At 42.6% G+C, this 24,775-nt stretch overlaps 4 protein-coding genes across 6 annotated transcripts in view; 1 reads left to right on the plus strand and 3 right to left on the minus strand.

Moving 5' to 3' along the window:
- LOC110491077 (voltage-dependent L-type calcium channel subunit alpha-1D) overlaps positions 1–8,968 on the minus strand; it is a 36,127-nt gene extending 27,159 nt beyond the window's left edge. Inside the window, 10 exon segments of the mRNA XM_036945777.1 lie at positions 716–758; positions 1,050–1,192; positions 1,318–1,421; positions 1,832–2,028; positions 2,299–2,598; positions 2,714–2,859; positions 2,955–3,094; positions 5,807–5,912; positions 7,220–7,439; positions 8,956–8,968. Of these exon segments, the coding sequence (XP_036801672.1) occupies positions 716–758; positions 1,050–1,192; positions 1,318–1,421; positions 1,832–2,028; positions 2,299–2,598; positions 2,714–2,859; positions 2,955–3,094; positions 5,807–5,912; positions 7,220–7,439; positions 8,956–8,968 (1,412 nt within the window).
- Positions 8,969–11,674: 2,706 nt separating this feature from the next.
- Positions 11,675–13,708, minus strand: LOC110492770 (PRA1 domain family, member 2). Its single transcript, XM_021567252.2, has 3 exons — positions 13,429–13,708; positions 12,965–13,182; positions 11,675–12,831 (listed from the first exon to the last, which is right to left on the minus strand). Exons 1-3 carry the CDS (start codon positions 13,611–13,613, stop codon positions 12,692–12,694), a joined length of 543 nt encoding a protein of 180 aa, XP_021422927.1. The 5' UTR covers positions 13,614–13,708; the 3' UTR covers positions 11,675–12,691.
- Positions 13,709–13,742: 34 nt separating this feature from the next.
- On the minus strand, positions 13,743–18,422 carry LOC110492773 (mitochondrial import inner membrane translocase subunit Tim17-B). Its single transcript, XM_021567253.2, has 6 exons — positions 18,285–18,422; positions 17,269–17,368; positions 17,110–17,173; positions 16,765–16,893; positions 16,462–16,572; positions 13,743–14,872 (listed from the first exon to the last, which is right to left on the minus strand). The coding sequence occupies exons 1-6, from the start codon at positions 18,308–18,310 to the stop codon at positions 14,799–14,801; spliced, it is 504 nt and encodes a 167-aa protein (XP_021422928.2). The 5' UTR covers positions 18,311–18,422; the 3' UTR covers positions 13,743–14,798.
- Positions 18,423–18,552: 130 nt separating this feature from the next.
- Positions 18,553–23,037, plus strand: pqbp1 (polyglutamine binding protein 1). 3 transcript variants are annotated; one of them, XM_021567251.2, is made up of 7 exons: positions 18,553–18,719; positions 18,940–19,007; positions 19,095–19,206; positions 19,349–19,449; positions 19,696–19,875; positions 19,987–20,044; positions 22,602–23,036. In XM_021567251.2, the coding sequence occupies exons 2-7, from the start codon at positions 18,941–18,943 to the stop codon at positions 22,765–22,767; spliced, it is 684 nt and encodes a 227-aa protein (XP_021422926.1). In that variant the 5' UTR covers positions 18,553–18,719; position 18,940; the 3' UTR covers positions 22,768–23,036. The 3 variants fall into 3 exon arrangements, with proteins under 3 accessions (XP_021422926.1, XP_021422924.1, XP_021422925.1); XM_021567249.2 differs by having other exon boundaries at positions 18,555–18,719; positions 19,693–19,875; positions 22,602–23,037; XM_021567250.2 differs by having other exon boundaries at positions 18,608–18,697; positions 19,693–19,875.
- The last annotated feature ends 1,738 nt before the right edge of the window (positions 23,038–24,775 follow it).

The raw sequence follows: 24,775 nt of genomic DNA on the forward strand, positions 1-24,775 counted from the left end.
AAATCTCTGACCTCCTCCCTATATGCTGTCTGATCATTGTTGGTGATCAGGCCTACCACTGTCGTGTCGTCTGCAAACTTAATCATGGTGTTGGAGTCGTGTTTGGCAATGCAGTCGTGGGTGAACAGGGAGTACAGGAGGGGACTAAGCATGCACGCCTGAGAGTCAGTGAAGACACTTGCCAGTTGGTCAGCGCATACCCTGAGTACATGTCCTGGGAATCCGTCTGGCCTTGCGGCCTTGTGAATGTTGACCTGTTTAAAGGTCTTACTCACATTGGCTACGGAGAGCGTGATCCCACAGAACAGCTTGTGCTCTCATGCATGCTCCAGTGTTGCTTGCCTCGAAGCATGCATAGAAGCCATTTAGCTTGTCTGATAGGCTCGTGTCATTGGGCAGCTCGCGGCTGCTCTTCCCTTTGTAATCCGTAATGGTTTTCAAGCGCTGCCACATCTGACAAGCGTCAGAGGCGGTGTAGTAGGATTCAACCTGATTCTTGTATTGACGCTTTGCCTGTTTGATGGTTCATCGGAGGGCATAACGAATTGGATTCTGGTTAAATAAAGGTGAAATAAAAAAATAAAAATAAAATAGCGGGATTTCTTATAAGCGTCCGGATTAGTGTCTCGCTCCTTGAAGCAGCAGCTCTTCCCTTTAGCTCGGTGCGGATGTTGCCTGTAATCCATGACTTGTGGTTGGGATATGAACATACAGCCTCTGTGGGGACGATGAAGGTGGTCTAGAGTTTTTTTTTCCTTCTAGTTGCACATGTGACATGCTGGTAGAAATGAGCTAAAACGGATTTAAGTTTTCCTGCATTAATACACAGACAGTAACAGTGAGAAGAGTGACAGGCCATCATACCTCCGTCCTCGCTGTGTTTATACCAGCCAAACTTCTTCATCATTTTCTTCTTGGCAACAGCAGCACCTTGTTAGGAGACAAAGGAAAGGTTGACTATATGGGTGCAAGGCTGTGTTTTCAATGTGTGTGCATTTATTTGTGTGTTTATATGTGCGTGTGTATCTCAGTCAGTCAGTTAACCATACGTTTGTTTCCTTCCTCATCCACATCCTCGGCCTCGATGAGCCAGTCCATGTAACCACACATATCCTCCTCCATCTGCTTCTTATTCTGGGCGTCCTGCAGCTCTCCACGAGCCACGGCCTTCTCTCTTTCCTTGGAGAACTCTCTGCACACACAGACACACGTACAGACGCACACATAGACGGTCAGCACACAACCTACACTCGGAGAAGGCCTTCACACACAAATGTAACACAAGACAAACATCCACACAAACTTCCACTCACTCACCCGCTCAACACTCCCAATACAAGGTTGAGTACGAAAAACGAGCCAAATATGACCAGAGAGACAAAGTACACCCAGGGTATTTCAAAGCCAATTGCATCATTCATCTGCAGGAATACAGAAAGAGACAGAGGGAGATGAAGCATTGTTAATCGTGCTTCTACATCTGCATTGGGGGGTTTTACGCTGGGTTTCTGTATAAGCACTTTGTGATAACTGCTGATTTAAAAAAGGGCTTTATAAATACATTTGATTGATTGATTGATTGTTTGATAGATAGATAATCAGAAACTGTTCCATTTTTATGTGACGATAGACAATTTAAGTCAAATTAAATCAGACGAGTAGTTAAGAATAGGAAGAAAGTACTAGGGGTGCATTCAAAATGACACCCTTTTCCCTATGTAGTGCACTACCTTTGACCAGGTTCCACAGGTCTCTGGTCAAAGAAACACACTATAGGGAGTAGGGTACCATTTATGATGCAGCCAAGAAAAAAAAGAGAGGCTGATATTACCCAGTAGAGCACATCGGTCCAGCCCTCCATGGTGATACACTGGAACACAGTCAACATGGCAAAAAAGATGTTGTCAAAGTTGGTGATCCCGCCGTTAGGCCCCTCCCACGGTCCTCTGCACTCTGTCCCATTGCCCACACAATCGCGCCCATTTCCAGCAAACGCACACGGTGTGGGGTCATCATCCACGTTCAGTTCTGGGAGAGAGGACAACATGAGGAGGTCACTCATCGTGACAAATGTCTTAGTCTTCTTAGTAAAAAGATGGAAATCTCATATAAAATCCAGGCTTCCAAAGCATTAGCTGATAACAAACTTGTATGCAAATAACTTGTTTACCCATGTCTGCGTACAATGACTCAAATGCAACTCTTTAATATAGTGTTAGGATGTGTATGTACAGTATAGAGCAGTGTATGTACAGTACAGTGCAGTAAACTTGTATGTGTTGTAAGTGAAGTTTGTACCTGTGCCCAAGTAGAAACAGGTCTTGTGCATCCTGCCGAGGAAGAGCTCCAGGCCGATGATGGCATAGATGATGATGACAAACATGACCAGCAGACCAATGTGGAGTAGGGGAACCATGGCCTTCATGATGGAGTTCAAGACAATCTGGAGACCTGCACACACACACACGCACACACACACACACACACACACACACACACACACACACACACATTCACCCAGCAGAGAGATGGGTTTTACTGAAACACACAAACACACACACACACACACACATTCACCCAGCAGAGAGATGGGTTTTACTGAAACACACACACACACACACACACACACGCACACACACACACACACACACACATTCACCCAGCAGAGAGATGGGTTTTACTGAAACACACACACACACACGCGCAAACCTACTGGGAACGCCAGACACCAGCCTAAGGGGTCGCAGCACCCTGAAGGCTCGGAGCGCTTTGACATCCAGTCCTCCTGGTTTGCCTGCTGCGTGGTGGGCCTCTCCAGGCTTGTGGTCGGCCGTCCCCTCAGCAACCACACTGAACAACCTGCAACAACAGCCGCACAACAACAATACAGCTAAAACACCATAAACAGAATGGAGGGGGTAACAGAAGAGGAATGGAGACATGAGCTAGCGTACCCAACGACAACGATGACAAAATCAAGCAAATTCCAGCCACTGCGGATGTAGGCGCTAGGGTGCATGACCAAGCCATAGGCCAGGATCTTAGTGAAGGTTTCAATGGTGAAGATGACCAGGAAGACATACTCTACTTGTTCCTGCACTCACAGAGAGGGAGAAGACAGCATGGTCAAATATACATACTGTACTTCCTAATTTGTCCATTACTGTAATCAGTGAAGAGCAAAGACAACTGTTGGGAAAATTAGGTAAAGACATTTTTACAAGATGTCTGTGGATGTTCATAATGCAGGGTTAATACCTGTCTAATATCCAATTCATATGTTATATTCAGGGGTGTAATGTTTAATGTTGATGTATCTACTGCATGTGGGGTTGCAAGGAAGCCAGGCACTGTCACGTTGATGGCTTATACTGTACATGTATACTTTAGGTCAAAATTAGTGCACAGGAATAGGGAGCCATTTCGGAAGTAGCCAGAGTCTGTCCTGTAGGTAGTGATTACAGTAGCTTCAGCCCTGTTAACTTACAGCCCAAAACAGGCTTAATAAGCCAGCCACTAGAGCGCTAGTCAGTAACCCTTGGACTAATGCTTCTTAATGCTGCTAATCTTTGGCACCACAGTCGCTAGGCATCAGGCTGGAATAGGAATGCAGCCAAAAGCTGGCTATAGCATCGTGGTCAAACAAGGTGATGTGACAGATTAGAAGGTACAGTACCTTCACTATGGAACGATAGGCTGTAGTGCAATGAATGGAGACAGCGATTGCTTCATTCTATTCAAATCAGGACAGCTGTAGTCCCTGAAGTGAGGACAATTACCCTATAAGTATTTCTTAACACCATACTACACAACCAAAAGTATGTGGACACCTGCTCGTTGAACATCTCTCTCCAAAATCATGGGCATTAATATGGAGTTGGTCCCCCCTCTGGTGCTATAACAGCTTCCACTAGCCTCCACAAGGCTTTCCACTAGATGGTGGAACTTTGCTGTGGGGACTTGCTTTGATTCAGCCACAAGAGCATCATTGAGGTTGGGCGATTAGTCATGGCTCGCAGTCGGCGTTTCAATTCATACAAACAAGATGGGAACCACACCTTTTTGTTTGTCTGAATTTGCGGGTTTTACACACCAGCCAAGCTTCTGGGAGAGCATGATGGTTCTCTTTTGATTATGCGTTCCAATTCATCCCAAAGGTGTTTAATGGAGTTGATGTCAGGGCTATGTGCAGACCAGTCAAGTTCTTCCACACCGATCTCAACAAACCATTTCTGTATGGGCCTCATTTTGTGCACAGGGGCATTGCCATGCTGAAACAGGAAAGGGCCTTTCCCAAACTGTAGCCACAAAGTTGGAAGCACGGAATTCTCTAGAATGTCATTGTATGCTGTAACATTAAGATTTCCCTTCACTGGAACTAAGGGGCCTAGCCCGAACCGTGAAAAACAGTCTCAGACCATTATTCCTCCTCCACCAAACTTTACAGTTGGCACTATGCTACCTGCATTCGGGCAGGTAGCGCTCTCCTAGCATCCACCAAACCCAGATTCGTTGGACGCCAGATGGTGAAGTGTGATTCATCACTCCAGAGAACGTGTTGCCACTGCTCCAGAGTCCAATGGCGGCGAGCTTTACACCACTCCAGCCGACTCTTGGCATTCTGCATGGTGATCTTAGGCTTGTGTGCGCCTGCTCGGCCATGGAAACCCATTTCATGAAGTTCCCAACGAACAGTTAATCTGCTGACGTTGCTTCTATAGGCAGTTTGGAACTCAGTAGTGAGTTTTGCAATCGAGGACAGACGATTTTTATGTGTAACGCGCTTCAGCACTTGGCGGTCCCGTTCTATGAGCTTGTGTGGCCTACCACATTGCTGCTGAGACGTTATTGCTCCTAGACATTTCCACTTCACAAGAACAGCACTTACAGTTGACCGGGGCAGCTCTAGTAGGGCAGAAATTTGATGAACTGACTTGTTGGAAAGGTGGCATCCTATGATAGTGTCACGTTGAAAGTCACTGAGCTCTTAGGTAAGGCCATTCTACTGCCACTGTTTGCTATGGAGATTGCATGGCGGTGTGCTCGGTTTTATACACCTGTCAGCAACGGGTGTGGCTGAAATAGCAGAATCCACTAATTTGAAGGGGTGTCTGCATACTTGAGTATATATAGTGTATGTTATTTATGAGTGTTAATGTGCTGTAAACTACCGTAAAGACTTCATACTGGAATCCCTATAGTAGGGAGGGGGGTATTACAGTGAAGCGTCAGACTTCAGCCTAAGTTCCCTTCCACAAGTCTAATCCAATAAAGGGATCCACGCCGGAGGGATTTAAATACAGTACTAACCAACCACTGTCCTGCCCCACAGCCAAGCAGATGGACTAGACAGACTCGGCATGATGAGGTTGTGTACTGGGGGAGTTGAGGGGCTTGACACTTTACGATAACACCCCTAACTTCTCTGAAACTGTTGTAATCTACCTGTTTTCCATAGTATTTTGATACATCCTTTGATGTGCCACGTCTCACAGCGAGGCTTCCAGGCTTTTCTGATCGCCTCTCGTCATTTGATTCCATTGACATGGGTTCAAATAGTATTTGAAATTGTTCAAATAGTTTGAGCATTTGCTTGAGCCTGCCTGAGTCCCAGATGGATTTTGCACTTTAAGTATTCCACTGATTCAACTGCGCCAAAGCAAGCTAAATGAATCAGATTTCAAATATCTCTATTTTAACCCAGGTTTGGTCCTTGTATAGCACTCCCAAAATAACACTCTCTTTAGCCTCTATGATCTCCCTGATTGACACCTCAGCCTCTATCAGCCGCCGTGCACCAACTCACCAGGTTGTGGTTGGTGGAATTGGAGTCCTCCTCGGGGAAGGGTTTAGATACACCCAGGGCCACACAGTTGGCAAAGATAGCAAGTAGAATGAAGATATCAAAAGGTCTGCAGGACCACAGTTAAGGGTAAATGCTAAACACCACATTGAATGCATCATTGACTTACAGTTTTTCTCAATCGCGTCAAGCAATTTCGGATCTGTGTTGAAATGTATCTACAGCAGAACAGCAATGATCAAATGCTCAAATACATTTACAGACCTGACTTTTTTGCAAAACTTTAAACACAGATGTCATTTAATGAATACAAAATTCAGTGTTACGTTGAGACTGTCTAGTCTTTCTGAATTTTTTTTAAACTTTGTGGACATGCAGAGATGCAGCGAATGAAGTTGGGTTACTCCGAAGTCATCATCTCCAACATTTTGGCCTTCCATTATAGTAGGGCCGTGACAATACCAGTATCGCAATATTTTTCCATGACAAACATTAAAACACAAAGCATATCTGACCCTTTGGTCCTTTACAAATGTTGTGTGCTACAGCTTAATAATAAATACATGTGATTCTGGATGACAACAAAATTATATTTGTTTCCAACATTAGGGCAGTTTCCTAAAGAAGTTAAATCCGCTTCGTGTTTTGTTTCCTTGACATGACACAAACGAGTATTGCGATATTGGTATCATCCCAGCCCTACATTATAGAGCTTTGTTTTGGTGTGGATTGAGGCTTATACATCCATATCAGTTGAGTTACTCTATTGAAATCACCTACAGTATCCTTATTTCTATTTTGTGTTTCTATGAGCAAACCAGCCTACGAATTAAATACATGGAATTGGATTGTGATGATCACAACAATTGAATCCTGCACACAATGTCCTTATTTAAAATCAAATTTTTTATAAGGAATAATATTTGATTTGACGTGTATGAAATTGTTTGATGAAATATGCATAAAAGGAGAGTAATTGCTCATAATTCTGCACCTTTGGATAGTTGTACTTCCAGTTTTGATCGTCATGATTTACTGACGAGAAAGAAAATGTACTGATCTACTGGGATTTTTAAAAGACAGATTAACTTTCTGTATTGCCTGCTTGGACTCAAGAGATAAGTCTGGTTGCACTCTTTTGATAAATGTATTTGGAATTTTGGTGGTATAATATAGTTAGGATGAATGTATTTATGTTTTGAGAAGGCCACTGCATTTTGAAAATGCATTTACTGTTTTGCAAAAGGCCACAGAGTTCTGTGTCTCGTAGACTCTGCTTTGAAAATCAACAACATTTGTTCCACAAAATGCTTGTAAGCGATTGAGATAACTTTAATAGGGTCTCTCAACACAGTAGGGGGTTTAAATGCTCTGACGCGCGCACACACACACACACTCACACACACACAGAGGTACATCATCATTGAAGGATATTTCCATTCAACAAGGGCTAAGGCAGCCATGCGGATGGGGTTACTGAGGGTGAGGCAGCAGAGGGCTCGAGGGGCTCGGAGAGCAGATTTGTTGGCTTGTATCTGCTTCTTCTGTCCACCACCCCTCTTCTTGCCCGAGGCAGCAGAGCCGAGGATGTCGGACTTGTCCCCGGCAACCGAGCCGGCCAAGGAGACGCCATCCTCTGCAGGAGACAGAGAGAAGATAGTCACCATTCATTTACCAAGTTCATTATCTAGGTTATTGTTATGTAGTTACTATGCACTACTGTGTGTATAAAATGTTGTGGACCATTTCTTTTCACAGTCCTCAATATCTATCAAGTGACCTACTCTTTAATATTGTGTCAATTACTCAAAAAATGGGCCAATATTCATTGACAGTAATGAAACAAGAGTAAGTAAATAGCCTTGCATGAGCTGGAACGGCTCGTTTCTGTTTCTCCTGTTTCTGTAGCGTGAGGCAGCTTGATGTACAAGTACACCCCCTGGACAGGACGCTAGTCTTTCGCAGGGACTTACCCCCAATCTATCTCCTTAATGCCAAGTGCCAAGCAGAGACGCATTGTGTCCCATTTTTACAGTCTTTGGTATGACCCAGCCGAGGAGCGAACTCCAAACCTTCGAATCTGAGAGGGGCACTCTAACCACAAGGTCACTGAGATGGCTAATGAAACAACAGTATTACTAACATATTGGATAAGATTATTGACATTTGGCCAGGGGTTGGGCAGGTATTGGTTTCAGCCTGGACATGATTGGACTACCTACAAGGTACAGTAATGCATGATAGGCCTATAGGGTACATTAAGGTATGATAGGCCTATAGGGTACATTAAGGTCTGATAGGCATATATGGTACGTGATTGTCCTATTGGCCTATAGGGTACAAGAATGTCTGATAGGCCTATAGGGTACATTAAGGTCTGATAGGCCTATAGGGAACATTAAGGTCTGATAGGCCTATAGGGTATATTAAGGTATGATAGGCCTATAGGGTACATAAAGGTATGATAGGCCTACAGGGTACATGAAGGTCTGATAGGCCTATAGGGTACATTCAGGTATGATAGGCCTATAGGGTACATTAAGGTATGATAGGCCTACATGGAACCATAAGATGCCATATTGAGTAGAACAGCTGTGATAAAAGGGCTGTTTGACAATGTGCCCGCCCACTGCCCCCAGCCACAAGTGTTAGCTATAATTCCTTATTGTGTTTCATGACAATGGTACTGTGTGTAGGCCCAATTGGATAATGACAGAAAGCTGACAAGAGTTGTTATTAAAAGTGACTAGGACTAATGGTTCATGTTGTAAGAGATCCTTGAGTTGTTATATTAATACATTATACATTATACAGACATTATGCCCATTGATTCTTGAAGGATATTAAAAGCCTTATGAGTCATACAAACCCTTTTATAACCCCAAATCTGAGGTTGTATGACATCATTGTTTGTTGTTTTTGCATTGGCATTTGTAAACAAACAAAGTATAACAAAGTATAGGTTCAAGATACGTTTAGAATTACAGTATCATGACAATTTCACGGACTTTCAGTCCTTTCATGCACAGCAATGAATGCACACTTTCTCAGTTCCCCCTTACTCCGTTTACAAAACAAAGTCACGGGGTCAGCCGTTTACAATTACAGATTGGGAACAACCAAAACGACGTTTTGCATGGCCAATATTTTACCTTTTCCTGCCATGTCGCAGTTCAAAACCACGATATGCCTTCAGCTTCAGGGAAAGAGCCACCATCAAATAGTTTTGCAAGTTGCAGAGTTTGACTGACAACCAATGTTGAAATTGGCTGTGCACCGCGTATTGGAAAACAAAAAACGTATGGAGAGTTAGCAAGCCATTTCACAATCCGTGTCAGTGCTCCACACCGATAATTGGGTCCATCCTTGTCGAATTATTTCTACAGCAATTACTCATGAAATCTGATATTTTTATTTATTGCTCCAATGCGGCAACATTTTTCTTTACCATGTAAGCACAGATAAAAATGTCCAAATAATAGTAATAAACTCGTTCCCACACACTCTGCAGGTTGCTAACGATCTGCTGTAGTCAGCCTTGAACTCAGGATTAGAGTAATTGAGCCGTTTAAAGGGATGACCGTGAAATCTTTTAAAGGGAGGGTGGAGGGAACGTAGAGGAACTTCTGGTCAGTGTGGTCCATGGATATGATTCATAAAATTATTTAAAAATGGCGACAACTAGACCATCTTGCGCCAAGTCCTTTTGGACGCATTTTCAGCACCATGGACAGCAAGCGATCAGTCAAGGACAGACGGACAAGTGGTGCAGGAGAGTTGCTGCAGTGCACACCTTGTGGGGTTTACTTTTCTCGTAAATGTCATCTAAACATTTACCGACGGTAACGTCTATTGGACGTCCTCAGTTATATATATATATTTTTTACAGTATATTACAGTAAAGTACACACACAGTAAAGTATAGTACAGTACTGTACAGTACAGTAGAGCACAGTAGACTACAGTAAAGTGAAGAAATGTAGTGTATTGTATTGTACCTTAATTGAATCTAATGTACTCCATTCTTCTGAACTAAACTGTACTGTACTCTACTGAATTAAACTATACTCTACTGTAATGTACTGTACCATACCGTACTCTACTGAATAAAACTCTACTGTATTGTACCGTACCATACTGTACTCTACTGTGCTCTACTGTACTTAATTGTGCCGTACTGTACTGTGATGTTCAAACGTGTGAAAGATAACCTAGAAGTCTAGGATTGTTCAGACTTGGATCTGGTTTATTCTGACCAAATGTGTACTTGTTTGGGTGGGTAGAGCTCATTAAAATAAATTACCCAGCATGCTGTGCAAGTCTTCTTCTTATTTTTACATTTACATTTTGGTCATTCAGCAGACACTCTTATCAGTACGAATGTAAACAAAACAAAATACATTACACAAGATGTGATCTTTTTGTGTTGGTAAAATGAATTATGCGAGAAATGGCAGTGTAAATGCTTTTATGCACAAATATTGATAAAATAACCCTAATATCAACGTAAACTGGGACTCACATTTTATCATTAATAACATTAGCATGCTGCACAGAATATTTGGGGCCTTCCGTGCTTGCCTCTGCTGACCTCTGCTGGTGCATGTTTTCAGTTGTTATTGTGGGACCAGGCAGGATGTAGTCATGGGCAAAAGTTTTGAGAATAACACAAATATTAATTTTCCCAAAGTCTGCTGCCTCAGTTTGTATGATGGCAATTTGCATAAACTCCAGAATATTATGAAGAGCGATCAAATGAATTGCAATTAACTTCAAAGTCCCTCTTTGCCATGCAAATTAACTGAATCCCCCCCAAAAAACATTTCCACTGCATTTCAGCCCTGCCACAAAAGGTCCAGCTGACATCATGTCAGTGATTCTCTCGTTAACACAGGTTTGAGTGTTGACGAAGACAAGGCTGGAGATCACTCTATCATGCTGATTGAGTTCAAATAACAGATTGGAAGGTTCAAAAGGAGGGTGGTGCCTGGAATCATTGTTATTCCTCTGTCAACCATGGTTACCTGCAAGGAAACACGTGCCGTCATCCTTGCTTTGCAAAAAAAGGTCTTCACAGGCAAGGATATTGCTGCCAGTAAGAAGACAAGGTGAGCGCTACCATCAGTCCTGTGTCATGCCAACAGTAAAGCATCCTGAGACCATTCATGTGTGGGGTTGCTTCTCAGCCAAGGGAGTGGGCTCACTCACAATTATGCCTAAGAACACAGCCATGAATAATGAATGGTACCAACACATCCTCCGAGAGCAACTTCTCCCAACCATCCAGGAACAGTTTGGTGATGAACAATGCCTTTTCCAGCATGTTGGAGCACCTTGCCATAAGGCAAAAGTGAAAACTAAGTGGCTCGGGGAACAAAACATCGATATTTTGGGTCCATGGCCAGGAAACTCCCCAGACCTTAATCCCATTGAGAACTTGTGGTCAATCCTCAAGAGGCGGGTGGACAAACAAAACCCCACAAATTCTGACAAACTCCAAGCATTGATTATGCAAGAATGGGCTGCCATCAGTCAGGATGTGGCCCAGAGGCTAATTGACAGCATGCCAGGGTGGATTGCAGAGGTCTTGAAAAAGAAGGGTCAACACTGCAAATATTGACTCTTTGCATCAACTTCATGTAATTGTCAATAAAAGCCTTTGACACTTATGAAATCCTTGTAATTATACTTCAGTATTCCATAGTAACATCTGTCAAAAATATCTAGACACTGAGGCAGCAAACTTTGTGAAAATTAATATTTGTGTCATTCTCAAAACCTTTGGCCACGACTGTATCTATTCTTTGAATTTGATCGTTAAATCGAATAATTTATAATTGATTGCAGAATAACATAATGACAAGATATTGCAGATGTAAGGTATAGTATTTAGTAAATGAAGTGTAAATACATGTTGACAGCATTGTAAAAAAAAGCACACATTAAGTCCATAGAAGGCAATGATCAAAGAAATATAAAATATTCTCAATTGAATAGAATTTTAAACAATGAAGGCAGACTGACATTAATGTTCTTGGCACCAAATAATGCGTGGACAGAGGCATAAATAATCCCGGTAAACATTCTTGGAATAATAAAATCATAGAAGTAGAATTAATTATATTTCTATGCAAAGCATACAGTTGTTCCACTGTTGCCCTTCCATCCCAAAACACATTTAAACTTTCAACTGCATTAAATTGCAAAACCCAACAATAGTAGAAGATGTACAATAACACAAAAAGCAGTGTGGTCAGGAGTCACAGAGTAGTGATTCATCAAACACCTTTAGGTTTCTATGTAAAATATTTTTTTGTAACCATAACACTGGCGTTAAATTGCATTTTAAAAACCATCTTATTGTAGCACTTACAACACACGTCTGTTAGGAGGCCACGTTTACTTCTCAACGCAGATTTTCAGCGCACAATGTCTATTTTTTGTTGTCTTTTTCTGAGGATACAATGTAAACTCTATATCAGGAACTTGTCAAGGGGTGCAAAATGACTTACATCGCGGGGGAAGAACCCACATCAGTTAGTGTGTGCATTACATAGGCCAAATTGATTCCACAGAATTTACAATCTGTTACACCACCTTTGTGACACTGAGAAATCATAACAATCATTGCACCTTTGCTTTACTTCCCTCCTCTCTTCCTCTACTTTTCGTGCACTCTCAGTATGAGAGGCCTCATTCCATTTAAGTCTCTGGCACCTACCCCTGTGATTACATATCTGGGCAGGACAGGATATATGATGGAGTTTAGCTTCATCACCATATTGCTTCATCCATTCCTTTCAGATTTGGGCATACCAAAGGAGCAAGAGGCAAGAGACTGAAATAGAACAGGGCACATATCTCCTTTTTTCCTCCTCTCCTCCCCCTCTAAGATCCAGCTTCCTGTTCCTGTCCTAGTGACTCCAATAGGAGCCCCATAGGTGTTCTCTTCAAACCAATGCTCTCCAGCTTGTTCTCCAACTTGTTCTTGAGGCTCCGCAGTCTAACAGAGGCGTGGATCAATATCACTGTAACAGCGATAGAGGGAAAGAGAAAATAGAAGTCAGGGGTATATCAAATGGAGAGGGGGAGAGAGATATGTATATGTTTACATTGTGGCAACCAGAATGGGGAGAGGTGAAAGAGAGAATAAATACTAACATAAGATGGGGAAGGCTATGCCGAAGAGGAAGACGGCTACTCCCCCAAGCACTGTGAGGAAGAGGTAGCTGGCCCCCAGAATGGCACCCAGGGCCAGGGACGGGTGGTTCCGGCGGAACCGTCTGATGGGGGCCTGGTTCTCTGCTGCCCATACAAACCCCATGAATATTAATGTCACAACTGTGGCCCCCAAGAAGAGGTTGAAGGGCTGGAAATAACTGTCAGACCAGGAGGGATATAGAGATGGCTGATGTTAGTTGACTTTTCTCTATAGGTTATAACTCATTATGTCCCATTGGACCATGAATCCAATACAATGGCGATTAGCTAATATATGATTATGGAACATGGACGCATCACACACCCATATCCACAGAATTTGTGATGACTCGTACTACAATACAAAAGCAGCTAACAAAAGCAGCTGTGCTTGCATTCAGAAAACGACCACGTCAGAAACTTACCCTACTATTCCCAGGATGGTCAAAAACGAGACGAAATAGTTGGACTGGTAATACAGCAAGTTGTTTATGATCCGATTGTTCCATCTCTCCAGATTACGAATATCTGGCACGGCGAACTGAGCCGAGCTCAAAACAAAATCATCTAAGGTTCGGATAGGCGGCGGCTGCACGTCCATTTTTTCCATGTTCAATCAAATAACAGACCACATCTCCCATAATTCAAAGCATGGTAGGGGGCGTGTTCTTAGGATAATCAACTGCCCCCATATTGCTGCGTACTTGATTGCATCAGAGGGGATGGATTATAAGCCATACAGAATCAACAATTTAATTATTTTTTTCCCAGTCAATTACACTGCTAACACTTATTTTTCTGCATCATAAATAAATTAAAATCAACAAATATGGTACAGCATTCTATACATTAATGTCACATGTTTTGAATGACAAAATAATATCTAATTGTGTCAAAAACCTTCTCCATCTCAAGTTTTATGACCATAATAACAAATAAAGAGATGGAGTAGGAAAGTGCTCTGGTTCAACAAAGTGGATAGACCTTATAGTGCTTAGGCTTTGGAAATGTGTGGGAATGCAAATGTGTGGGAATGCAAATGTGTGGGAATGCATGGCATAGTAGCAATAAAGGGAGCGAGGTAAACAGCAGAGCAGAACACATGAGCATATGGACACAGCCTTCCATTCCAGCCTTCTGAGTTTGCAAATGGAATCAAAAGATAAGTGTGTTTGTGATGTGACCCTGAATCCCTACCGTTATAATAAGCCTCACGGTTATGAAAGCTGCCATGAGGAGAGGAAATGGAATGATAGTGCAGTTCTCCTCCCTCAGTGCATTACATTTTACAAGCAAAATCAATGACATCAGTTTTGAACAGCATTGATTTTGTCACCCCTGACACTAACTTCTAATCCTAAATACAGTCATTACATACTCACACATACCTACCTGTATTAATGCCTATTCATGTTTAGCTACCCATTCTATTTCTGTAACTGCGGTTATTCAGCACCAAAAGTCTTAGTCACCACAAAATGCTGGTTTTGTGCATAAATTAATCTGATAAAGGTGGGTATAATTCAGGACCAGTCAGAAGGAAAACTGGTGAACCAGTATACACAAACATATTCATAAACAAATGACTCAAATAACCTGTAATCTACCCCTGGGGAATAATAATAATAATGAAGTGCATCTACGTTCTTATGACCATTGGGAGGATGGAGGCTGGTTCAGGGTGAGGTTGCTTACACCAGTGAGGTCAGGTTTCAGAGCACCCCTCCCCTCTCTAGTCTGATATTGTCAGTCACAGTACGCAGGGCTGTAGCTAGGCCCGGCAGCTCCATGGAACCTACTGGGACCCAGTCTGTTGTTGGCCGGCATCCTTACGAGGAAGCTGGCTGGGGTCATCCACAAAGGGACTCGCTAGATAGGATAAATAACCATATTTCAACTGTGGTAGTTACTGCTGTGTGGGGGTTTTCAGAAGAATACAACTAGGATTGTGACATTCATTCAATTCCCAACAAAATGTACAGTACCAGTCAAAATTTTGGAAACACCTACTCATTCAAGGGTTTTTCTTTATTTGTACTATTTTCTACATTGTAGAATAATAGTGAAGACATCGTTACTATGAAATAACACATATGGAATCATTTAGTAACCAAAAAGGTGTTAAACAAAATATATTTCATATTTGAGATTCTTCAAAGTAGCCACCCTTTGCCTTTATGACAGCTTTGCACACTCTTGGCATTCTCTCAAACAGCTTCATGAGAAATGCTTTTCCAACAGTCTTGAAGGAGTTCCCACATATGCTAAGCACTTGTTGGCTGCTTTTCCTTCACTCTGAAGGAAACTCTTCCCAAACCATCTCAACTGGCTTGAGGTCGGGTGATTGTGGAAGCCAGGTCATCTGATGCAGCACTCCATCACTCTGCTTCTTGGTCAAATAGCCCTTACACAGCCTGGAGGTGTGTTGGGTCAAACCAGATGGGATGGCGTATCGCTGCAGAATGCTGTGTAGCAATGCTGGTTAAGTGTGCCATGAATTCTAAATAAATCAGTGACAGTGTCACCAGAAAAGCACCATAACACCTCCTCCTCCATGCTTCATGGTGGGAACCACACATGCGGAGATCATCCACTCACCTACTCTGCGTCTCACAAAAACATGGCGGTTGCAACGAAAAATCTCAAATTTGGACTCATCAGACCAAAGGACAGATTTACACCGGTCTAATATCCATTGCTTGTGTTTCTTGGCCCAAACAATTCTCTTCTTTTTATTGGTGTCCTTTAGTAGTGGTTTCTTTGCAGCAATTCGGCCACGAAGGCCTGATTCACGCAGTCTCCTCTGAACAGTTGATGTTGAGATGGGTCTGTTACTTGAACTCTGTGAAGCATTTATTTGGACTGCAATCTGAGGTGCAGTTAACTCTAATGAACTTATCCTCTGCCGCAGAGGTAACTCTGGGTCTTCCTTTCCTGTGGCGGTCCTCATGAGAGCCAGTTTCATCATAGCGCTTCATGGTTTTTGCAACTGCACTTAAGAAACGTTTAAAGTTCTTGAAATGTTCCGTATTGACTGACCTTCATGTCTTAAAGTAACGATGGACTGTCATTTCTCTTTGCTTATATGAGCTGTTCTTGCCATAATATGGACTTAGTCTTTTACCAAATATGACTATCTTCTGTAAACCACCCCAACTGATTGGCTCAAAGAAATTCCACCAATTAACTTTTAACAAGGCACACCTGTAAATTGAAATGCATTCCAGGTGACTACCCCATGAAGCTGGTTGAGAGAATGCCAAGAGTGTGCAAAGCTCTCAAGGCAAAGGGTGACTACTTGAAACAATCTCAAATATAAAATATATTTTGATTTGTTTAACACTTTTTTGGATACTATATGTGCTATTTCACTATTATTCTACTATGTAGAAATTAGTAAAAATAAAGAAAATCAGGCTTCTACAACGGTTCCAGGGCTGTCTCTAAACATTACTTACAGTTCTGAAACTGCTGTGCGGTGTATCTGGTGAGAAGGATGCCAAAGCCCTCGATCAAGGCCAACAGGATGCCCCCCATCATGGCCGACCCCACCATAGCCAAAGGCCCACCTAAGGAGAGCACAAAGCCAACAGTCAAGCCCTTGAGCTAATCTGACTTTGTTGGGTGGGTGGGGCAAGATGGTCAGGCAGGGGGTGGGGATGGCCTCAGATCAGAGGGTCTTGAAAAAAAGATGAAATATACTAAATCTGTTACATCTAGAATAAATGTATTGTCAAATGAATGTTTGTCTCAACACTCACTGCGTGCAGCCAGGACTGCCCCAGTCATCGCCCCACTAGTTATAGAGTTCCAGGGGTCCTCTTTCCCTCGAATACGGACCAGGCCACAGTCGATTGTAGAGAAGAGTCCACCCCACACAGCAAAGCTACCTGCAGGAACATCACACACAGCGTTAGTGATAAATAGGGCATGCACAATTACTGTATAATGTGTAACCGACGGTTATGGATAAAGACCATCATGAAAATAAAATAACCATCATAACCAGCTGACTGATGACGGGACGGCCGGCAATCGTGATGATGAATGGTGTTTGTACTGTGTGCAGTACAAGAGAGAACTACTGTAAAGACAGTGACCCTTACCGCCGATCTGTGGAGCTCTTAATCTCACAGCATTGGCGCTACCTTTTAGTCTGTGCCGAAAGCCCTGTGCAGAGACGGAGACATTTCTTTTTCGATCACTGTTCTTATATTGATCTTAAAATATCTTACATAAGCTAAGAGAGAGTCTTTCAAACTCACCACAGGAGCATTCCGAAAGCCCTTGACTGACTGGAACACCCCTCCGCCGATGGCCCCCATGGTGAACGCACCACCACAGTCATCTACTATTCTCCAGGGACTGAGAAGTGTGTGTAGGGGCCATGGGTAAACAAACCACAATACAGATATTAACGAGAAACCACTTGTCTATCTATGCATAAATATGTAGGCCTTTTACTGGTATATAAACGATTTACCTAATATACTGTAGCGACCAGTTTGGACAGTTATGTGCCTGTGTTCTAATGTGTGGTTATCAGGGCACGTTTATCAGTTTGATCTGGGTTTGGCGGATCCAGCATACCAGTCCCCCTTGCTGTCTGCCAATCAAAGAAATGCCTGGAATGTTTCAGTGCCAGGCATCCTTGTGGTTGGAGGAACAGCAGAGGGCAAACAGTAGCCTGTGTTCTGGTTAATAAAACGTTCAATTTGAAAATGCGATCCTCTGTTGTGGGCATTCTTTCATGTATGATCTATCAAGGTCTTTACAATACTATAACTATCTACCTAATACTAGTTAATAGTAATATTAGTTTGGAAACGAATTATAAACCATTAACACACCTTTTATAAAGATAATTTATAATTGCGAGTTTAAAGCAAGAACCAGTGCAAGCACCAGTTTTGTCACATAATTTACTAGTTCAGACCTAAAACTTCCACATCCTTAGACAATGTCTAGCGAGCTAGCTATGCCTGGCTAGATGTAGCTATGTTACGCAACTTGTTTAGCAAGCTAGCTAACGATAACTTACTGCTAGCGGACTAAACTCCACTCAATGGTGAAGGAACTTCGTCAAAAACTTCCTTCACCATGGATGGAGTGGAGTTTAGTCTGCTAGTTAGCTATAATTCAACCATCATTTGCGTAATGACTCGGGCATAAATGGCATAATAACCATTATGGTAAAGCAGAAAAGTATGTTTTGGCTAAAGAGAGATAGCACCAATATTGACAACTGTCTACTTAATTGTCTGTCTGAAATGTACTTCACCAAGGTTCACGGACATATTCTTCCATGTTTGTTGTTGCTGTCCGTGCTATGACGACATATTTCTGAGACTAATGCCACGATCGAAACAACTGAGAACTGGGAAAATCGGAATTACGACTTCAGGGCGTTCAAAACAACTGGGAACTCGGAAAAAAACGAGCTCCGATTGGGAAAAATCAATTTGAACGGTCATTGAACTCGGAATTCTAACTCGGGAACTCGGGCCTCTTTCTAGAGCTTCGACTTTCAGACCTGAAGAACACTGACGTCATGATTTGACCTCGTATGTTTCCGAATTCCCAGCGGTTTTGAAAGCGGCAACCGATTCCCTCCCCCAACTAACGACGCAATCATTGTGCGCTTGGGCTGTGTGACTGGCTGCTGGATAGATTTCGCTCCACATCTGAACTAAAGTAAGGACACATTTGGATGCAGGTAATTATAAACTGGTATTCACATTTGATTACATTAACGTTTTCCCTATACAGCTCATTTTGATTGGCTGAAAACGTTAGTTAGCTAGCCACTAACGGCCAGACGCGAGTGAGGTAGCTAGCTACACGTTAGAAAATAGTATTTATGGCTAAGTTAGTTAGCTAGTTTGGGGCCATCGACTCAACGGGCTATAACGGTAATCGTTCATTTTCTCCCGTAGGATGCCTCTGCCCCCGGCGTTACTGGCTCGCCTAGCCAAAAGAGGGATTCTTAAGCACTCAGATCAAGGTATGGCTGCAACAACAACAAACAAAAAAAATTACTCACTGCAAAAATGCTAGCTAGTAGCTAAAACATTACACTTCCTGTCTCTAGATGCGGATGAGGAGATCATTGCTGAGGACTATGATGACAACAATGTAGATTATGAGGCCACTGCCCGTGAGAATTTACCTCCCAACTGGTACAAAGTATTTGACCCTATTTGGTAAGCACTCTTTCAGATTCTCCACTAAACATGTAGATTGCACAACACCTATTGGGTATGGCTAGTGGACAGCAGCTGTTATGGAGTGATTTGTTTTTGGTTGTGGACTGACTTTAAAATTACATGCATTTTGTATCCTTAGTGGTCTGCCATACTACTGGAATGTGGAATCTGACCTAGTTGCCTGGCTGTCCCCAACCGACCCCACATCTGTGATAACCAAAGCTGCCAAGAAGTCAAGGGGTAAGAACAGTCCTAGCTTGACCACCCAGTAGAGCGGAGACTGTTTCATGTATTCAGACTCAGTATTTAGGATGGATTTGATTCTGACAATCTTGGTCTTGCTGCTGCTCCAGTTTAAACTGTTCTGCCTACGTCTATTTTAGGCTGGGTTTCTGTATAACACTTTGTGACACCGGCTGGGGTAAAAAGGGCTTTATAAATACATTTGATTGATCTTACTAACTCAAATATTCCATCTTACAGCAGAGGTTGGGGAGGACAGAGGAGAGAGACAAATTGAGAAGCCAGACAGAGAGAGGGAGCGAGAGAGGGACAAAGATCGGGAACCAGAAATGGAGAGGGAAAGAGGGAGGAATGACGGGAGGGAAAGAGACAGGCGGATGCAGAGGAGAGAAGACTTTGCCCCGTATAGCAAGAACAAACGAGGTAAAGATTCACAACATTGTATCTCTTGCTCAAAACAAATATTGCAACCATACCCAAATCAAATGGCTTATGTACACTTGCTAACAGGTTTCTGTAAACTGTATTTTGCAGGGAGGAAGGATGAGGAGATGGACCCAATGGATCCCAGTGCTTATTCTGATGCTCCCAAGTAAGGCCACTGACCCAATCATTCATTGCTACCTTTCCTTGCATCGTGAGCTTCATGTCCATTGTCAGAAATCCCTGGCACTCTTTTTCTCCTGCCCTGTATGTAGGGCTGTGGTGGTCATCAAATTATGTAAACCGGTAACTGTCATGCAAATAACTGCCCGTCTCACGGTATTGACCGTTAACTAACATAAACACATTTAGCATAGCCTACAAGCCACTGATCCGGACCTTTGGAACATCTACATTTTAAAAAGTGTTGTCAATCCATTTAATATAGCCTACACCATCACAATAAACCCATTATATATTTTAGGCAGTTCTAAATAAATATTATATAAAGAAAATGTAGCCTATTTTGGAAGAATAACATATTCTGAGTCATCCTTATGTTAGGTCTTGATCTGGTTATGCCATATGGCTGTGGGCTACACTAGTTCATTTAGCAGGCAAGATTGCTTATACTTCCTGTGGCATTATTTTATAGTAAGAACAATACAATTGAACATCGCTAAATACATACATATATTGGAATTCCACATGAGAAAGGTTGCCGACTCCTCGTATAGACTATTACCGGCAACTTCTGGAGAATAATGGCAGAATCTGCAAATGTCAGCAGGAGGAGAATAGTTGGGTCAGGTTCTTTTAATTTTTTTTTAAACTTCTGGTTATCAAGATCTATCTAGCTCTCTGGTGCCCTCTTGAGGCATCAAACCGTAAGCTTAAAGCATCAGACGAGCTCAATACATTTAGTTGATTTTATTAAAACACGTAGGGTGTGTCTATATATAGACAAATACACTTTACAAATACGTACAGGCACTCCGTATTGCGTTGTGCATAAGACCAGCCCTTAACTGTGGTCTATTGGCCATATACCACACCCCCCCTTGCCTTATTGCTTTATTTTATAGGAAGTAACTGTAAAAGTACTACTGGTGATATATGTAATGGGGAATTGATATACACTAACATTCAAACAAACAATTCACACGATTAAGTTATCAAACAATGAATGTGCACAAATTGGCAGGAGAGAGTGCATTTTGGAGAGAGTTGTGCAACGGAGGTCCATCTGACATCTGCATCGTCCATGCAGCATTTACACTGATATGGCCTCATCACGTCAGGGCATTCATACTTCTTGCGCTTCATGGGGCAGTGCAGAGCTGTTGTCAAGGAAGTGAGTTTGTGTTTATACAGGATGTACTGCCCCCACCTACCATCAACCAATCATGTTGATGCGGTGCTATACAGTGCCCTCTGTATTGTTACAATATTAGGGAGGCGCATGGCGATGCACTACAGAGCTCTATTTGGCCTCTGGAAACTCACAATGGCGTCACAACCTCCATATGGAGGTTAATGCAAGATACGTAAACATTATTAAAGTGACTAGTGATCCATTTATTAAAGTGGCCAATGATTTCAAGTCTGTATGTAGGCAGCAGGATAGCGAATGGAGGACGATTCTCCTGCGGTTCATTTTCATGCTAGCCAGGCATTCTTCTCCGGTTGTTTTTAAAATGTATTTAACTAGACAAGTCCGTTAAGAACAAATTCTTATTTACAATGACGGCCTAGACCGGCCAAACCCTAACGACGATGGGCCAATTGTGCGACGGCCAATCACGGCCGGTTGTGATACGGCCTGGAATCGAACCAGGTCTGTAGTGATGCCTCTAGCACTGAGATGCAGTGCCTTAGACTCGGGAGCGTAGCAATGTGCTTAATACGAGGAAAGTGGAAATATAGTGGTGTTGGAGGGCCAATTGGAGGCACTCTTTCCTCTGGTCTAATTTTTTTTATCCCAGTGCCCCAGGGCAGTGATTGGGGACATTGCCCTGTGTAGGGTGCCGTCTTACGGATGGGACATTAAACGGGTGTCCTGACTCTGTGGTCACTATAGATCCCATGCCACTTATCGTAAAAGTAGGGGTGTTAACCCCGGTGTCCTGGCTAAATTCTCAATCTGGTCTTCATACTGCACCATCATCGCCACCTAATCATCCCCAGCTTTCAATTGGCTCATTCATTCCGCCTCCTCTCCCCTGATCTATTCCCCAGGTGGTTGCTGTCAATGAGAACGTGTTCTCAGTCAACTTACCTGCTAAAATAGGGGTTAAATAAAAAAGCCTGTGGGATCCTCTTATTAAGAGGCCATTAACTCAGTTCTCACTCAGTTCTCATGCATAGCATATAGAAATATTGTGAAACATGGGCTATAGAAACACTTATTTCAGTCCATGCATCAACCAGCTATTAGGAGCTGGCTTTCGTCGCTCACTCTGAATGCCAGGGCTCTCATTAAGAGTTTGATTTGATTGCATTTTCAGTGACGTCAGTGATTAGAGGGACAATGGAGCTCTGAGTACCCGGCCATTAGCAAGTTTGGTAGGCTACTAATGACCAACGGCATTTAGAGTGCAGTGTTGAAGAAGCCTAGCTACCGTGACTCAATAGTCACGTGGAAATTGAACTGCGGTCATGACTCGTAACACAGTCACCGTAACAGCCCTTCTGCATGTATCTAAAATGTATTTTTCCCCACACAGGGGCAATTGGTCCACTGGCTTGCCCAAGCGTAATGAGGCGAAGACAGGGGCGGACACCACGGCAGCAGGGCCTCTGTTCCAGCAGCGCCCGTACCCCAGCCCCGGAGCTGTACTCAGGGCCAACGCAGCCAATAAAAAGCCCTGCAGTGACGACGACGACGACTGACCACAGGGGTTCACACTCGGCAGGAAACACAACTGTGGGCTCCTTGCCTGCTACGTTTGGAATGAAGTTACCTTTCTATTCTCAGTCCATACACTACATGGAATGTGAGACCCCTGCTGACAGAGCTTATCTGGTGAGGCGGAAACAAGTTGTGATTCTGCACGTGTAAATATTGCTTGGTATTTTTTTGGTATGACTGAAATGTTACCTGTAGGCTACCATTGATCATCAGATGAGTGGCATTTGCTAAATAAATGCTAAATAAATGACTTACGCTGTTTTTTTCCCTTTTTGAAAAGAGGCTACATGTGCAATGCTATTGCAGTAAACATGGCAAATTAAGGGCATCATTCTGAATATATTAGTATTACACTATACAGTGCCTTGCGAAAGTATTCGGCCCCCTTGAACTTTGCGACCTTTTGCCACATTTCAGGCTTCAAACATAAAGATATAAAACTGTATTTTTTTGTGAAGAATCAACAACAAGTGGGACACAATCATGAAGTGGAACGACATTTATTGGATATTTCAAACTTTTTTAACAAATCAAAAACTGAAAAATTGGGCGGGCAAAATTATTCAGCCCCTTTACTTTCAGTGCAGCAAACTCTCTCCAGAAGTTCAGTAAGGATCTCTGAATGATCCAATGTTGACCTAAATGACTAATGATGATAAATACAATCCACCTGTGTGTAATCAAGTCTCCGTATAAATGCACCTGCACTGTGATAGTCTCAGAGGTCCGTTAAAAGCGCAGAGCATCATGAAGAACAAGGAACACACCAGGCAGGTCCGAGATACTGTTGTGAAGAAGTTTAAAGCCGGATTTGGATACAAAAAGATTTCCCAAGCTTTAAACATCCCAAGGAGCACTGTGCAAGCGATAATATTGAAATGGAAGGAGTATCAGACCACTTCAAATCTACCAAGACCTGGCCGTCCCTCTAAACTTTCAGCTCATACAAGGAGAAGACTGATCAGAGATGCAGCCAAGAGGCCCATGATCACTCTGGATGAACTGCAGAGATCTACAGCTGAGGTGGGAGACTCTGTCCATAGGACAACAATCAGTCATATATTGCACAAATCTGGCCTTTATGGAAGAGTGGCAAGAAGAAAGCCATTTCTTAAAGATATCCATAAAAGTGTTGTTTAAAGTTTGCCACAAGCCACCTGGGAGACACACCAAACATGTGGAAGGTGCTCTGGTCAGATGAAAGCAAAATCTACAATGGAATGGTTCAAAAATAAACATATCCAGGTGTTAGAATGGCCAAGTCAAAGTCCAGACCTGAATCCAATCGAGAATCTGTGGAAAGAACTGAAAACTGCTGTTCACAAATGCTCTCCATCCAACCTCACTGAGCTCGAGCTGTTTTGCAAGGAGGAATGGGAAAAAATGTCAGTCTTTCGATGTGCTAAACTGATAGACACACCCCAAGCGACTTACAGCTGTAATCGCAGCAAAAGGTGGCGCTACAAAGTATTAACTTAAGGGGGCTGAACAATTTTGCACGCCCAATTTTTAAGTTTTTGATTTGTTAAAAAAGTTTGAAATATCCAATAAATGTCGTTCCACTTCATGATTGTGTCCCACTTGTTGTTGATTCTTCACAAAAAAATAGTTTTATATCTTTGTTTGAAGCCTGAAATGTGGCAAAAGGTCACCAAGTTCAAGGGGGCTGAATACTTTCGCAAGGCACTGTATATATACACACACAATATATCACAAAAGTGAGTACACCCCTCACATTTTTGTAAATATTTGAGTATATCTTTTCATGTGACAACACTGAAGAAATTACACTTTGCTACAATGTAAAGTAGTGAGTGTACAGCTTGTATAAGTGTAAATTTGCTGTCCCCTCAAAATAACTGACACAGCCATTAATGTCTAAACCGCTGGCAACAAAAGTGAGTACACCCCTAAGTGAAAATGTCCAAATTGGGCCCAAAGTGTCAATGTTGTGTGTGGCCACCATTTTCCAGCACTGCCTTAACCCTC

Source organism: Oncorhynchus mykiss, chromosome 16 (genome assembly GCF_013265735.2).
Source record: "Oncorhynchus mykiss isolate Arlee chromosome 16, USDA_OmykA_1.1, whole genome shotgun sequence".
NCBI classification, from domain to species: Eukaryota; Metazoa; Chordata; class Actinopteri; order Salmoniformes; family Salmonidae; genus Oncorhynchus; species Oncorhynchus mykiss.

Excerpts from the sequence above, each read along its gene's own strand:
- LOC110492770 (XM_021567252.2), bottom strand. The coding sequence starts at position 13,613 with ATGGAAAAAATGGACGTGCAGCCGCCGCCTATCCGAACCTTAGATGAT. Across the intron at positions 13,183-13,428 it reads ACCATCCTGGGAATAGTAGG|TTATTTCCAGCCCTTCAACC; the intron begins GTAAGTTTCTGA and ends CTGGTCTGACAG. Across the intron at positions 12,832-12,964 it reads CATAGCCTTCCCCATCTTAT|TGATATTGATCCACGCCTCT; the intron begins GTTAGTATTTAT and ends TCGCTGTTACAG.
- LOC110492773 (XM_021567253.2), bottom strand. The coding sequence starts at position 18,310 with ATGGAAGAATATGTCCGTGAACCTTG. Across the intron at positions 17,369-18,284 it reads GAATATGTCCGTGAACCTTG|TCCCTGGAGAATAGTAGATG; the intron begins GTGAAGTACATT and ends CACACTTCTCAG. Across the intron at positions 16,573-16,764 it reads GGCAGTCCTGGCTGCACGCA|GTGGGCCTTTGGCTATGGTG; the intron begins GTGAGTGTTGAG and ends TGCTCTCCTTAG.
- pqbp1 (XM_021567249.2), top strand. The coding sequence starts at position 18,941 with ATGCCTCTGCCCCCGGCGTTACTGGCTCGCCTAGCCAAAAGAGGGATT. Across the intron at positions 19,450-19,692 it reads AGCTGCCAAGAAGTCAAGGG|CAGAGGTTGGGGAGGACAGA; the intron begins GTAAGAACAGTC and ends TCCATCTTACAG. Across the intron at positions 20,045-22,601 it reads GCTTATTCTGATGCTCCCAA|GGGCAATTGGTCCACTGGCT; the intron begins GTAAGGCCACTG and ends TTCCCCACACAG.